Genomic DNA, 17,395 nt, shown 5'->3' with positions numbered 1-17,395 from the left:
ATCCAGATGGTCCCTGTATACTGTTGCTATTGTAGCAAGTAAATGCTCTGGGAGGCGTATTAACGCTTTAGAACCACTTGGGTGCGATTAAGTAAATTATGTTAAAATACAACAAATTGTACTCAAGTGACCTGAGAGCATTAATGCCAAATAAGCCTCCGTTGCTTAATGTTTTAAAGAATAATTCATGTATTAGAATGGGCATAATTCACTTGAGTTATATAAGCTGTCACATAGTTCAAAGTTAGAGTAGAGATTAGTAACTGAGTTTTACTTTGATTATAATGGGCAATTTTTAATGCTGCTCCTATGTGGCTTCCACATTGTTTTTGAAAATACATTTGTGGAAAATACATTATGCTTGATTGAATTCAAATAATTCTTTTTGTTTCACAGCCTCATGTCTCTATTTCAGTCATTACGGACTTGAAAGCAGAGATTTCCTTTCTTCATGTAGTTGGGGGCAGTGGGGAGGTCGGGAGCTCATAGGCATGTAAAAGAATAATTATAATACCTTAAGTGTCAGAATGATGCATAGAAAAGATACTAGGTCATTGCAAAGAAATGTTGTGTTAGAAAGCCTAGAAGTCTCATAGAAGGATTTCAAGGAAAAGTAATAATATTATCTGACTCATGGAGGATAAAGAGAAGAAAGAGAAGTATTCTAGGTAGAGGAAAGTGCCTATTAAGACATGAAGGGGAGAGACTGGAAGGCATCTAAATTTTTTCAAGTGCCCTTTACATGTCAGTTTTTTTGGTAGGTCTTTTATTTACATTATTGAATTCCCACAGGATCTCAGTGAAGTGCCTTTGGGGATCTGCCAAAAATAATTGTTATATAGATGAGAATTGAAAGAACACCGAGGAATTTATTGAGTACCTAAAATGAGCTGATCTGCTTCATATACCTTATCTAATTCTTGCAAGAAATTTAGCAGATAGATTTTATTATCCTCATTAAACAGATAAAGAAACAGATGCACCAAGGAGGTAGATAGCTTTCTTAGAATAAAATTATAAGTTGCAGAGCAACTTTTGGCAAAGCTTTCCTCTTTCCAGTATACTGTAATAATATAGAGAAGATTCTATATTTTTTTCACTTAAAAATTAAGAATCATTGACCTACAATATTATGTTAGTTTTAGAGTATGCATATTGATTTGATACACGTATATCTTACTGCAAAATGGTTACTATAATAAGCTTAGTTAACATCCATCACAGAGCAGATTCTTAACATTCAAAATATCCCAAACCTTGAATCATATCACAGCATTTATCCTTTACATGTAAGAAAAGATGATTAAAAGCATTTAAAAGACCAAACCTCTATGATGCTATGCATACGCTATTAACGCTTACATCTTCTGTACAAGTTACTGTCTTTTGGACTTTTTGCTGAAGTTTTATTGCATATTTTGATCAGCCATTTTTCCCACTGGTTAGGGCGATTGCTGGAGCACTACTTCCATGGATCAGTATTCCAAAAGGATCGATGTTCCATTTCATGGATTGATATTCCTAATTTGGTGTGGTACTTATGGTTGGCCTTATCACATCATAGATCTTAACCTGTTTTGACACCCCACTCTTGAAGTCATCCAGAAGTTTTATCTTCTTTTTAAAAGCAGTAACTTTCTCAGCCCATATGATTTTCTTTTCACTTCCATCATGAGCATTAGCACTTGGCCTTTTCAGGTCCATTTTTCACAAAGAAGCAAGGTTTTTATCACTTTGCTAGCGTTACTACAGGCATGAGGAGAGAAAAAACCCAGCCACATTATCACAGCTGAGTGATTTTTTTTTAATCACATATGAACCTTTGAATTCATCCTTCAGCAAACTTATAAATTGCTAAATGGCCTGAAATTTCAAGGTCACTCTAGAATTGTTGAAAGTATTAATGCTGAAACTTTGAAGTATATATATTTATATTCATATAATACTACACATATTAATGTATATTAATAATAAATTCATCTGCTATATTAAATGTTGAACTAAATTTTCTGTTTTAAATAACCATGAATTATTGAGTGTATTGAGTATAACAACATACATTCCCCAAATTCCTAACATGGGAGAAGATAAAATAGGTGCGCATCTAACTTAATTTTTTGTGATGTCATTCTTAGCTCCCAATAATACGTGTGATGAAAATGCTTTCATGTGCCGTAATAAAGTATGCATTCCCAAGCAGTTTGTTTGTGACCATGACGATGACTGCGGAGATGGCTCTGATGAGTCACTGCAGTGTGGTAAGTATATCTAAACCTTCTATGGAGAAGATTCTCCAGCTGAATAACAGTCTCGTAAATGACTCAAGAAATATATGAATAAATAACAAAAATAAATAAATATATTTCTTAATCTCACTAAGGACATGTAAATTCAGTGATACAGGCACACCACATGCAACCTCTTTAAACTCTACCACAATTACATACATATTTGGAAATTATGCCTGCTTCTTGTAGTGTGTCCTTATCAAGAACCACACTGGCAAATGTTTATAAAAATGTCTTCGATTTTAAGTAATTTTGAAGTTTTGTCCATTAAAGACAGCTTATGGCTGGCTAGTTCAGTCTTATAGCCAAATCAAGCACTGGGGTGAGGAAAACAAGAATACAATTCGCAACTGTCACAGAATCTCTATACTTAACATTTTTATTTGCTTTATCTTTTTACACGTGTATTTATTTGTTAAAATTTAACATGACAGCATGAAATTTATCTTGCCACATATATTTATCGAATCATCATATCTATATAATGTATATACAAACACATATATGACTTTTGCGATAAAAATTAGTATATTAAAAATTCCCTGTTGAAATTGAAATCTTATGTGAGCCTAGTATTTTTATAAAACATTTAAATGCATACACGAGTAAATGTAAAATGAAGAGCTATGAACTTCACATATACCCATGAAAGGCAGTAGATTTAGTTTCCCTCCTTTACCTTCTCTGTACAATATCTATAGCCTTGATCTTTGACATGAATCTCTTTGAAATCAGTGGATATCAGTTTTTATGATCATTTCACCATTAAGTCATAGATTCAATGTGATATTTTAAAAGCTACATCATAACTCAAGATGTAAATCTGAAGTAGAGTTATATCTGATTGAATATATTTCCTCTGCTTGACATTATATTTGGTTGATATGGAGATGAATGAGCCAGGAATCCCACTAGAAGAAATTACACACAAACAGGAAAATCAGAAATACAATATATGGAATAATAACATACATTGTGATGTGGGAATATGAATCACAGCATACAAAATCAGGGTAGAGAAAATAAATTCTTGAGACACCAAAGAAAAGACACAGGGAATGTTAGTCAGAGGAAATCATATTTAGATGCTAGAGAGCATGACATAGTGGTTAAGAGCATGGACCCTGCAGCCATACGGCCTGGGTCCAAATCCTGACTCTGCCAGTTACTAGCTATGAAACCTTGGAGAATTACTTCACTTCTCTGTACCTCAATTTCCTCATCTGTAAAAAACATGTAACACCACTGCTTAGCTCTCAGGGCTGTTTAGAAAATTAAAGGAATTAATATTTATGAAGTGCTTAGAGCAGTTCCAGACACATAGTAAATTCTATGTATGTTTACAAAAACCTGTAATTTGATATGGCCAAGGAATAGCCATTAGTCTTCTGTGAGGTAAGTTGAATTTAGAAAGTTAAGTTGGAGCTAAATTGTAAAAAAGTCTGAAATACAGTGTTAAAGAATTTGTGTTCTTTTATCTCTCAGTGGGCAGCACGTATTTTGAAACAGGGGAATGTCACAGTCAAATTTATATTTTAGAAACATATTTTTCAGCAGAGTGGATGAAAGATTACCATGGGAGAGAGGTGCCATAAAGGGAAAATAAACTTGTTAGGAGGTTATTGCAATAGTTCTGATGATTAACGCTATGATTTCAAACTAGGGCAGAAATGGTGGAATGCAAGTGCAGAAAGGGTCAGAATTCATTTACAGTTAGAGATGGAGGATAAAGTAGAATTTCTAGCTTGGATGACTTGGAGGATGGTGGTGTTGTTAATGAGCTTTGGAATGAGGTTAAGGGACAGTTTTGCTGGTGCGGAAAGAGAGAGATGTAACAAATAATTAATTTTGGACATTTTGAATATGAAGTGTTAATCAGATAATCACATGAAGCTATATAGTGAATGTTTGAAAATTGAATTCTAGAGTATGATCAGGACACATCATATTAACTTGGTGTCCATCAGCATGAGCGTGATATTCAAAATGTGACTAAGAATAGCAAACGCTACAGAAAGGAAAAGGAGAAAACCATAGACTGAAGATTGAAATAAAGGCTTCCCCTGTAACATTTTAGGGAAGAACAGGAGAAAATTTTGTAAAGAATAAGGGAAAAAAAGGAACAGCAAGAGCAAAGTTAGAAAGAAGCCTGGAAGGATGGATTATGAATAGTAAGTCAGGAAGCTACCTCTGAGGTAGTGCAGACAACAGCACCATGTGCTGCAGAAAAGCGAAGCAGATTGAAGTCAGAGACACCTGTACCAGTTGTCACTTGATATATGTTAGTTCTAAGAGGAATTTCAGAAGGTAGATGTTGCAGAAATGAGACATTAATGAAGGAATGATGAACTGGAGGTGAGTAAGTGAAAGCAAGATTGAGCTGTACAAGGAAGAAGAGACGTGTTGTTAAGAGTTATGTGGGTGGATTTTTATTGTTATTGGGCCGGGAGAGACTTGAACGTATGTATTGGCTGAAGAGGAGGAACTAGTGAAAAAGGAGGGAGAGGGCAGAAATACTAGGGAAACTGGGGATATTTTAGAACTATTTAGTTTTGCCATGCAATATGATAAACATCACAAATAAATAACCATTATTGAATCATTTTTTATTAAAATTCTGTTCATTCTTTAAACCATAAAAATCTTACTTTCTGTCTTCAAAAGTAAAATATTTGCCCACATTTACCAGAAAGTTTATAATAGAAATGATTTTTTTTAATTGTTAACAAACTTAGGCAAAGATCCAATCAAAAACTTCATAATATTCAAAATCAAATGACCTTTACTTACAAACAGGAGTAGGTATGAACATTAACAACTGATGGGTTGATACTGTGATTTGAATAAAGCTTTAGAATGCCTCTAAGAATCGATATATAGGGTAATCACAGTAGTTTTTGTGCTCATTGCTCTATAAATTGGTTATTTTTTCTCATTTTAGCAGTCTTCACACTTTAAATGCTGCTTCCCAAACATAAACATGACATTATAGCTTCTGAAAATGGTCATTATAACCCAGAATCAGTTCATCCATATGTTTTAGTACTATACCTAAGCTTAGACTTGAAAATAATTTTGAACAGCTTTCATTTTTGTTTTCCATTCTAAGGGAAATCCTTAGGATATAAATAATACAGGAACAGAAATGGCATACTCAAGTGTTGCATTCTTGTTTCCTCATGTAGAAACAATAAGAATGCCTTGTCTCCAGCTTTGTTTTCTGTATCTTAATCCCACTTCCTAACCACAGATATCTCTTGTAAGTATAACTGTCCTAGAAAGACATGAGAAACATTTCGCATAAGAGGCATGGGTAACCCACATGGTTAATTAGGTTTAGTGTACATTATGAAATGAGGTTTTAATGAATATTTGTTATATGAATTCAAATGTCTGTTTCTTTGTCTCCAGGATACCGACAGTGCAACACAGAAGAATTTAGTTGTGCTGATGGACGCTGCCTTTTAAATTCTCAGTGGCAGTGTGATGGAGACTTTGACTGCCCAGACCACTCTGATGAAGCCCCTTTAAACCCAAAGTGCAAAAGTGCAGGTACAGAAAATATATACTACCATGCTTATTCCAAAATTTGTTATTTTTAAAGGCAAAACTGTGACTATAATTTTTCATGTCATGTGGTATTCAATGAGAGGAAATGCAAATAATTAAGCATGTGATGCTTCCACTGATACTGTTCAAGATCCTAGTAATCAACCTTGTTTTAGAGCTAAATTTTAGAAATTTAAGTCTGTGCCAAAAATTTGAACATTTGAGGCAATGAACCAGATGACTCCATCAATCTGCCCCTTTAAAAATGTAATATTTCTTAATATTTTAATTTTTTGTGCAGGTAACTCCCCTTTATGGACTTATTTGAAAATTTAATTATAAAAGATGTTGAGATTTACTGAGATCAATATTATTCAAACTTAGGCAAAATTAAATAAATTGCATATTGTTTGAACAGAAATATATACATAGCCAAACTTGGCTAATTTTTTTTACCTTAACTATTCCAAAGGTTGAATACATAGTCAGTAAATTTTAGAATAAACCCAATTACTTTTTTTCACCTAGTTTCCATGTTAATAGGCTTTCTTTTATCATGTATGATAATGTTCAAAACCTGATGAGGTTATGCGTAGCTGCAAAACCCGAACTCCTTTCCATAGCTGTATTTGGAACAACTGTTATTCATCACAAGTGTCTTCTTTATGCCTAGACTTAAAAATGTCAATGTTATATTTCTAGGAAGAAAAAGAATTTAGGATATCTACCTATTCCAGATTCTTAATTTTTAGTGATATCTAATTTCTCAGAGACCTATGGCTTAAGGGAAATGTCAAGCTATCATTACATTTCTGAACTCATTCTTCACAGTATAGATAAAGACAGAAATACTCCATTAATTTTACTATAGATGCTTATTTTGATTGTTAATTTTCAATGTAAAGCTAGATTTGCAGTAAGTGTTGAACATGAAATACAGTTTGCCCTTGATTTTCTTTATGTGTAAAATATTACACTGAATATACAGTATTTTATATGTACATACATTGATTATCATTTTCGACAGACAAGTTATCATATTTGTGAATCTTTTCAGCAATTGTAGTATAAAACAATGGCATGCCCTTTATGTTCCATTTGTTTTATTTTCTTTTTCCAGAACAGTCATGCAACAGTTCATTTTTTATGTGCAAAAATGGCAGGTGCATTCCCAGTGAAGGTCTTTGTGACAATAAGGATGACTGTGGCGATGACTCTGATGAAAGAAACTGCCATATAAATGAGTGTTTGAGTAAGAAAGTCAGTGGATGTTCTCAAGATTGTCAGGACCTTCCAGTCAGTTACAAGGTAGGTACTCATCAAAAATAGAAAATTGTGTGATACGTTCAAATTTGAGATAGTAAAAACTATTTAGCCCAATGTGGCTGTAAAACTTAAAGTCATCATAATATTGTTAGTTAAAACTATTTAAATGAAGAGTTCCTGTATAAGCAAATAATTATAGTGTGGTGTAAAAATTGTTAGAATATATTCATGAAGACAAAAAAATCCAAAGGTTTTTCAATAAATGCTGGACATAAAAAAGTAAGTAAAGAAAGACCAGTGTTTAGGAAAGATACTGCTGCTAGTAGCTGCATAAATATGTATGCCAGTTCTCTTAAATTCTGAGTCATTTCTTCCCTCATTCTTCCTCTTACACATCTTTGAAGTGAAAGGGGCTAATTGTTTGTTTACCACAACACTGGAAAATACAATATTTTTTTCACATAAATAGGGAGAAAAAAACAGAACACATGAATTATTAGGACTGAGTGCAGGTACACTAAAAATAAATTATGTCTAATATCCTAATTGCTTTTTGTTGGTACCATTTTCCTGACGAGGGTGATTCACTGACAAATGTGATTGACAGAAATAGCTTTGGAAAACTTCTCTGTTTCAGTATGTTGGAATGGAGGATGCATACAAACAAAATAATAAAGTGGTGCATTAGATTAAAATCGATTATGTGTATGTGGAAAAACCTCAATGAGAGCAATTCAGTTGCAAATTAGTGTTTTTAACCGGACAGTAGCTCTGTATGAATCAGCGAAATGACATGGATCCTATGAAACACAGAGGCAGGCCGACGCCTGGTAAGAGCAGTACCGAGGTTAAGAGTTCTGCACTGACCAGAATGCACTGGGGCTACTGTGCACTCTCATGGACGTGACACGTGTAAGAGGAACCTTGACAAATTGTCATGTGTCCACATTTGTGCAGCCAGTGGCATAAGGGGTCTGGAGAAGACTTTTGGGAGAAGTTTTGCCTAAAGCAAAATGGTTGGTTAGCTGTATTTAAACATATGAAGTCCTGGAATAGGGAGCATACCTTGTCTGTGTTGTTTCAAACGCTGGAGTTAGAATATGGTTCAATAGAAGGAAGACTTTTCAAACATTGGAACTCTTCCCATTGGAATGAGCTGCCTCATTTCCCACCACCAAAAGTGTTTCAGTTGGGTCTAAGTGGCTTTCTTGAAAAGATGCTAGATAAAAAAATGCATATGACAAAGAAGCTTGACCACTTTCCCTGCCAGCCTTGACATTTGATGACAAGCCAGTTCTATACTATGGTAAATTCAGCCAAACGTCCACTTTGCCATTTTTAATCTTTGAATTTCTGACACGATGATTAACTTACCTACATTGGTCTGGATTTTACTGTATATGGATGTAACCTAAGAAGTACAGTAGTCATTTTCCCCTGTGTAAAAATAGAGAGCAAAAAATAAACTACCACGAAAGTTATATTTCTAAAAAGGTTTCCCACCCAATATTGTATTAAGAATTAGTTAAACTTACAGACTTAAAACACAAATGCACTGACTCACAAGTACTATATTACAGGTAGAAGAAGACAAGGCAACTGAGCCAGGACAGCTCTAAATGAGATGAGTATGCATCAGATAAATCAGATAATTAATTTTAGCAGTAAATATTTTGAAACCTAATAAAGCAGAAAAAATATTATTGGTGATTTATGTACAATCAATAAAGAAAATTTAGGGAATGTTATAGAATTATTAGAGGTAATAGTTAAAAATTCATCATATGTTATAAATAATAATCTATTTCTATCTTATAGCATATATATCTCTATCTTTCTGTCTTCCCATCTGTCTGTCTAAAATTTAAATTTCTAAATAGATATTTTTGTATTTATGCTGTGTGTATTTAAAACCTGCCATAATACTCTGGGTGGTAAAAATCTAAAAATTATGGACTATCAAATGGGCACTTTTTGACATAACACCCAAAATGAAGTTTAATAGTTTTTAAATGCCTGCATGTAAGAAGTACTGACTGCCCAGAGATTCCATGTTTGGAAAACTACTTTTGATAGAAGTAGGTCTCATCTAGGAAGCCGTGTTAAATCATAATATTTAAAATGTTTATAAGATTCCTCACACAGAAATGGTTCTTTATTGATACCTTTAGAAGATCAGCATTTTCGCTTTGACTTCTCTGAAGGATTCATAGAATGAAATAAGAATGCTAGTTAAAATAGATAAACTATTTAATTATTCAGAAAGTCTCTCTCTATATATATATATATATGATACCTGACAAAATTGATGTGAATAATGTTTCCAAATATATACACATGTCAAAACTAATGAATAAAATAAAACATCTGGTGCGGGGAGCAAGACCAATTCAAAAATTGAAGGAGCTAAAACTAGAATCACAAATAAGAGATTTAAGCAAAGGGTCAAAGCAAATACTTCACATGTTGTGTTGATGTATATATTATATTTATGTTATATTTATACATATATACATATGATATGTTATATTTCTGACCATTTATAGGACACTGAGTAAAAAGCCTTAGGTGCAACAAGGTGCTTAATCTATTTTAGGAAAAAAATGTTAGGTAATGGGTATCCCTGTTTCAGGGAATGAGGGAAACTATCCGGTAACTTATTTCTCATGACAGTGTCAGCAGGACATGACAAATCCCTCTCCAAATTCTGCAAAAAAATGAAAATTGCTTATAAAGGCAAAATTTAGACCTTCTGGACTGTGAACAATTTGCATGTTTGCTGTAAAACAACTACAACAGATATAACTATTCACAAGAGATAACATTTAACTAACATTTAACTAAAGCAAGAATTTTATATTGGTGGGAAGTGTAACTCACTATGTAAAAATAAATGTACTTACGAGAGATGAAGTTTTAATGTATATATTAGAAATAAAATAGTCAATATTTTCCAAATATCATTTTAAAAGCTACAAAGAATTGTTTCTGAGTGTAATAGGAAAAGTTTGGGTAGCTATATTTGTTTCTGGTAACTATGTGTTCCTCTATAGAAATTAATATAAATCGGAACAACTTGAAATAGTCTTTGATTATAAGGGATATTAACATCATATTGAATATATATGTCTCATTTTCTTAAAAATTGTCTTTTTTAGTGAAAGTGAGAAAACGTTGTTATTTTCTATTTTATTTTCTATTAAATATAGATGAATCCTCTCACCTTTTGTCCTTTGAGGATCCAAATGATTATATTTTCTTCCATTCAACTTATGAAATTTAGGCTAGTAGAATTTCCCACAAATGCCTTTTAATTATTTGGAAGCAAAAAAATTTTTTGTTACAAGAAAGTTAATGGACTAGGGAGGAAATTATCCTTCAAAAAAATCTTCTCTTTCGACAAATAATTAAAAAAAACTTACTGTAAATCGTAAACATCCTAATTTCATTTGTTTACAGAAATATACATTACCTTTGGGAAATTTTACCAATTTTACCTTCAAGTAATTAATTTTCCATAAATGAGTTTTTATCCAAGCCCACTATTTGATGTAGCAGTTCTATGTGCCTGACATTAGCCATTCAAAATGATTTTCAGAAACCCTGTTTATTTCTTTGCATAATGTTCTTTGAGAGGAATTTAACACAGTCTATAAAATGTCCTCTCATCTGTCCTGAAGTGCTCCTTGAGTTTAAAACTACCGTGTCTGCCTGTGGGTCTTCCGGCTTCCAGATCACATGGTCACATGTTCTAATCTCCAGTTCTTCTCAGTGATATCTTTTTGTAGCCTATCAGTTTCTTTTTCTTAAATTTTATTTTTTAAAATTGTGGTAAAATATACAACATAAAGTTTACCATTTTAACCAATTTTAAGTGTACACTTCAGTGACTTTTAGCTTTAAGCATCTCTGTCTCTCTCTCTTTTTTTTTTTTTTTTTTTTTTTTTGCCAAAGCATAAGCACCCATTCCTCTGACTTCCTAAGTCAGGTGATAGGATGAGTCTTCCTAAGGAAAATAATATTGTCATGGTGACACTGTGACAAGGAGAGTTTGGGAAATTAGGCTGTGGCTTTTGCTCGGAATTGCTGGCTTGTTAGTGGACTTGGAGATTATAAAACACTCTTTATAATTGCTAAGAATTATTAGATAACTTTCATTATAAATTGTTAAAGATAAAAGTGCTAAGAGCTAAAAGAGATTCGTTTCTTGTAAAATGACTTAGGAAAAGGTATTTATTTATCTTCTGAGCACTTTCAGGTGAAGTTGATGCTCCTTCCCGTTCATGTGATGAACAACTTTTTGTACTTAAAAAATTTTACCCCTCAATTAATTGTTTGCTGATCATTTAATAATAAAAAACATATCCCTCTAATACTTTCCCAACAGATGCAAAGTCTCATGTTTGCTATGAATAATTTTTGAATACTAGTTTTCCCTAAAGATTTAGAGTTCCTTCTTAATTCACTATTTTAGTCAATATTCACAAATTCCTATATTCAAAGTACAATAAATAGTCTTAGTAAAGGTTAATATGATCATAATCACCTGGCCAATTATAGGTTCTTTTTGGATAAATATAATTCTCACATGCTACTTGGCAGGGATTGAATATACAATTGAAAGACCAGTCACAGCACCTTATATTTTCAGGAATGTGAAGACATGTATGGCGTGACATTGTACACAGAATTGATATGCCAGGTAGTAAATATCACATAATTTACTGTGGGTACACAGAGGGTAATATAGAACATGATAGAGATGCTGAAAAAAAGATTTGATGATTCGTATTGATTGAATTATGGTGGGGAAACTGTTAATTTTATTATTTTTCCAGACATCAACATGTCTGGTTAAGCAATCAGACCCTGCCAATAAATATTAATTGAGCATTACATACTGTTTGTTAAAAATGACAAAGAGCCTCAGCTCTCCTGCTGGCTTTATCTAGGTGTCTTCACCTTTGTGCCTCTAGATTTCTTACCAGTTAACTAAGGATAATAACACCTACATCACAGATTTCTGTAAGACCCTCATGAAAGAACAGATGTGACAATGCTAGTAATCTTCAAAGCTCTGCATCAGGGTTGATTCTTATGATCATTAAAGTCTCTAAAAACATGATAATAGAATGCAATTGAAAAAGAACAGAAGTTGACAGTTAAGTTTTATTTTCCTTGCCATTCTCTGGCCACATGGCTCGCTCAGTTAACTTTTGTAATCTTGCTAATCTCAGAAAATTAAATGAAGATATTTGAGAGAATGCTTTAACTTAAACTTTACATAATACAGGCAATTCTTATTAAAGGGTAATTACTAGGGGATGGAAAGACTTGGCATTATCTATTCTTAAATGATTTTCTTGCTTGAATCTTGCTAAAGGGGTATTCAATAGGAAGAGAGAGTATCAATGATATGAATTGATTATGCTTGTTTTTCATTCTCCAGTGCAAATGCTGGCCTGGATTTCAACTGAAGGATGATGGTAAAACATGTGTAGACATTGATGAATGCTCTTCAGGTTTTCCCTGCAGCCAGCAATGCATCAATACATATGGGACCTATAAGTGCCTCTGTACAGACGGATATGGAATACAACCTGATAACCCGAATGGCTGCAAATCACTCTCAGGTATCAAATTGAACGTGTCCGTTGATCCAGCCTCAGTTACACATATGGGTCCTGAATTTTATAGCCATTCTTATTGAAGCCACTCCTCCTTGCTATTTCTGAGACATCAAAATTCTCCCCTACTTACTTTGATATAAGAATTTGTCACTCTGATTTCATGTAGTGTCCACATACTGCTCTGCTTGTAATAGCATTGCATTATGGGCTTGGAAATTACTAGGTGTGTTCTAGATTTTGAGAACAAGTAAAAAGATCTATCTCTAGCACTGCTTCCTACTGAATCACAGGTTCTTGGGAGCAGGTTTGGCCAAGACTGTTATAGAGCCTGTTGTGAGAGTATTGTAGTATCTTTTACCTTCTCCATTATACCACACACATTCATACACGGACACCAAGGAAAACAGGTCCATGATAATAAGAATAGTTATAATGCTGACAACAATAACAATAAATCAACTGTATAAGACTATTTGAATTCTTCCTGTGATTGAAAAAATATTATTAAAGTTCTGTTTATTCCAAGTAGTGTGTTTGACTTTGTAAATCAGAAAAGTCAATTAAATATGGCTTATAACTTAAAACCTATTACGATTCATTAGAGGAGAAAATCAAACTTATTAAAATAACACAAAACAATATGTAATAATAACTGTTAAAATGGGCCAGAAAATGGTGTATAAGATGTCTTTACATCATTCATTTGGTGACATGGGATAAGAAGAGATGAAAATCTCAAAGCCAGTCAATGTTTCCACTGCTTTAAACTTTTTATAAAGGGTGGTATGAAGGAGATGAATTGTAATCATTGTAATTTATGTCTTACTATATTATGTAGTTGTTTTTCATTAACAGTAATAATTAGAAACTAATAACATTTTGATGCAAAAAAAGTGTCCTTGAATCATAAATCTTTTGCTAAAGAGAGTTTAGATATTTTTCCCCAAATGTATTGAGATATAATTAACATATAACATTGTTTAACTTTAAAGAATACAATGTGTTGATTTGATACACTTATATACTGCAGTAGGATTGCCATGGTAGTGTTAGCTAATATCTCCATTGCTTCACATAATTACCTTTTTTTTTTTTTTGTGGTGAGAACATTGAAGATCTACTCTCTTAGCAACTTTCAAGTATACAGTATAGTATTGTTATCTATAATCACAGTGTTCTGCATAAGATCCCCAGAATTTACTCATCTTTCAGCTGAAAATTTATACACTTTAACCAACATCTTCTCATTCCCCCTACTCTACAAACCTTGGTACCATTCTACTCTCTGTTTCTGAGTTTGGCTTTTTTTCAGATTTCCCATATAAGCAAGTTCATACAGTATTTGCCTTTCTCTGTCTTGCTTATTTCACTTAGCATAATGTCTTCAAGTACCATCTAGTTGTTTCAAATGGCAAGGTTTTATTCTTTCTCATGGCTGAATAATATTCAGTTGTGTATTATATAAAAATATATCTCACGTTTTCTTGACCCATTCATCTGCTGATGGACTACTGTGAATAATGCTGCAATAAATATGGGAATGAAGGTATATCTTTATCTTGTTTTCATTTCCTTTGGATATATACCCAGAAATGAGATTGCTAGATATTATTTCTATTTTTAATTTTTTGAGCAACTTCCACACTGTTTTCCATAGTGGCTGCACAAATTGACATTCCAACCAATAGACTGCAAGGGTTTTCTTTTCTCCAATCCTCACTTACACTTATCTCTTGTCATTTTGATGATTGCCATTTTAACAGATGTAAGGTGATCTCTCACTGTAGTTTTGATTTGCATTTACCTGATGATTAGTGATGTTGAGCACCTTTTCTTGTGCCCATCGGCCATCTCTATGTCTTCTTTGGAAAAATGTCTATTCAATATCTCTGCCCATTTTTGTAATTGGAGTCATCATTTCATATTATTCATTTGCATAAGTTCTTTATATGTTTTGGATGTTTTCAGATATATGGTTTGCAAGTATTTTCTCTCATTCCATAGGTTGCCTTTTTGTTACATTGATTGTTTCTTTTGCCTTGCAGAAGCTTTTTTATTTGATGTAGTCCCACTAGATGATTTTTGCTTTTATTGTATGTGTTTTTGGTGTCATAAGCAAAAAAGTCATTGTCAAGCACAGTGTAAAGATTTTTCTCTGTCTTCCTCCAGGAGTTTCAAGGTTTTATATTAAAGTTGTAAAGAACAGAACTGCCTAAGTATTGAGATAGAACATGATTGATTAATTTCATATTTATAAATGTAGAACTCTATTGATGGGATGGCAGGGTACCTTCAACTTCAGAGCCAACTCCTTTGAGTAGTGTTCTGGGTCTCAATTTAACCTCAACAGGATTACTGGAATGATTGGAGATGCTGCCATCACTGATAAAAAGTGATGTCCAGCATCTGTGACACACATTTTTAGTCCCTGACATAGGGTATTCTAAAACATAATATAGTGCCCTACATACTATATAGTTACTGTGAAAGTGCAGGATAGGAAGAGGGAAGTAATAAGTTGGTACATAAATAGACAGGACAATTACTCTATAACAATAAATGATTCACAATAAAGTCCACATTAAATTACATAAAGTGACTACCTTTTTCAATTTTTTTCTAATTTCTGCTGACATTAGTTTGTTTGGCAACTACTTATATGAATGCATCTTAGAAACAAAGATGTTTAAAACGAGTTTGAACAAAAATTTTATTTAATTGATCTAAGATAATAGCAATCAAGAATGTGGTCAAACCAACTTTAAATTACTGAGATGCATATTCAAATAAATATACTGTGCAAGACTTTCTGAATAACTTTTATTTAAGAATCCAATTTATTTCCAAGTAAATTCTGAAGAGAAAACCCATCTAAAGATTTAAATGATCTTCATATACATATGAAACATTGTCAGATTATTTTTATTATCTTTCTTAGATTCTGGAACAAATGAAATACTGAAAAGCTTGTTGGACGAATTATAAGGAGGAAATAGACTGTCCCTCAGGCAGATGAAAAAAATATATGTAGGCAATGAAATTCTTGGTCTTCATCAAAGTCATTCTGAGAACATAAACTGGTTATTTGATTATAAGAAAGAATGTTCTGATTATATGACCGTTTAGCTGTATGGTAGGTTTCAAGATAGGTGTAAATTATCTTTTCCTGAAATTCATTTAAAAATAAGATTTTAACAGCAGATATTTTCCACTAATTCCAAATAAATTCAATAATTTAATATTCAAGAAAATTGAGGGAAAGAGAGAGATTTCGAATCATCTATCTTTCATGTTGCACAGGTATCTTTTCATATTATTTTTTCTTTCATATGATTATCAACTGAAGTGCTCATTATTTTTTAACTATTAGTCTACTAGATGGCACTGCATTTGAATTTGCATTGCTGTAGAAATGGAGACTAAGCTGAGTAGAAAACCATACAAATTAAAAGTCTAATTTGTTTTTTGTCTTGGCATTAGGTGAAGAACCTTTTCTAATTCTTGCTGATCATCATGAGATAAGGAAAATTAGCACTGATGGCTCCAACTACACACTTTTGAAACAGGTATGACATCCCTATGATGATTTCATAATGTTTAATATGGTCCCTCCAGATGTGTACCCCATAATTAGAGTATTTGAAGCCTGTATTCATGAATACATGCATGTATGCATAGAAGATTATTGTAAACCTTGTTTTATTTGATTGTCCAGGTGATGTCTCCAACTTGTCACATCACATCATATCAAAGAAAGTAAAAGATGCAAACAAATTAATGCAAGCAAAAAGCTATTTTAAGAATAGCTGGATTAGGGAAAGTATACAATTCTCTTTAAGGTATTTTATGCATCACCCAAATTGTTTTTCTCCCATTGGGATTTAAAAATAAATACCTTTTCCAGAACTTCAAGTATCTGTTCATAGAACTAAGGAATAAAATGGGATTGATGATCTTTGGACTTTAAAATTTGGAACTAGCAAGACGGCAATTGCTAGTCATGGTTAGAGGTTACAAGGCATGTATGTTCAGTCCTACCCCATTCATCCCTCAGCCCATCCACCTCAAGAGAATCTGGGCCGCTGATCCAGATTGATGGTTAAGTTCTATTGTCAGAGTATGTTTATATATGCTATTTGAGATGAAAAGGAATTTCCGTTTTATGACAGGATAGAAATGTGAACTGCTCACTTCAATTTTTTTTTTTCCTCTCAGGCTGTAGAGAAAATAGCATAAAATTAAATCCTTAAAACTAGACTGATTATTACATGGACTAAAGAAATTACAGTTAGTTTTAGCATATCTTCAGTTTTAAGGAGAAGTAGCTTCTTTGGAAAGATTTAGTTCACATCTGTTCTACTGCAATTTCTCCTTGCCCCAAACTGTAATAGTGACATGACTGTGTGATAGTGCTGTCTAGAACAAGTGTGCCAAAAATAAGGATATTTCTTGTTCTTGTATTATGTTTATGTCAGCATTAGACAAGAGAGACCATTCGTGGGGTGATTTGTCAGCAACATAAATAGTATTTAACTGAAAGTAATTTTTTTCCACTCACTCAGATTCCTTCGCTGCTGTTGGTAGAGTTTCATTCATTTTGATTAAGGATTTAGTCTTAAAGTGCATATATTCATTAGCAACTGTGATATTGACTCTTCCTGA

At 32.9% G+C, this 17,395-nt stretch overlaps 1 protein-coding gene across 4 annotated transcripts in view; it reads left to right on the top strand.

The window, feature by feature from the left end:
• Positions 1-17,395, top strand: part of LRP1B (LDL receptor related protein 1B) — a 1,592,931-nt gene that overhangs the window by 1,364,501 nt on the left and 211,035 nt on the right. For all 4 annotated transcript variants that reach the window (XM_064484732.1, XM_031451350.2, XM_064484731.1 and 1 more), the window contains 5 exons: positions 2,136-2,258; positions 5,700-5,840; positions 6,958-7,145; positions 12,553-12,736; positions 16,214-16,299. In XM_064484732.1, coding sequence (XP_064340802.1) covers positions 2,136-2,258; positions 5,700-5,840; positions 6,958-7,145; positions 12,553-12,736; positions 16,214-16,299 — 722 coding nt within the window. The remainder of the gene's footprint in view (positions 1-2,135; positions 2,259-5,699; positions 5,841-6,957; positions 7,146-12,552; positions 12,737-16,213; positions 16,300-17,395) is intronic.

Source organism: Camelus dromedarius, chromosome 4 (assembly GCF_036321535.1).
Source record: "Camelus dromedarius isolate mCamDro1 chromosome 4, mCamDro1.pat, whole genome shotgun sequence".
Taxonomy (NCBI): domain Eukaryota; kingdom Metazoa; phylum Chordata; class Mammalia; order Artiodactyla; family Camelidae; genus Camelus; species Camelus dromedarius.
Note: the sequence above shows the minus strand (reverse complement) of the source record. Positions and strands in the feature narration are given on the sequence as shown.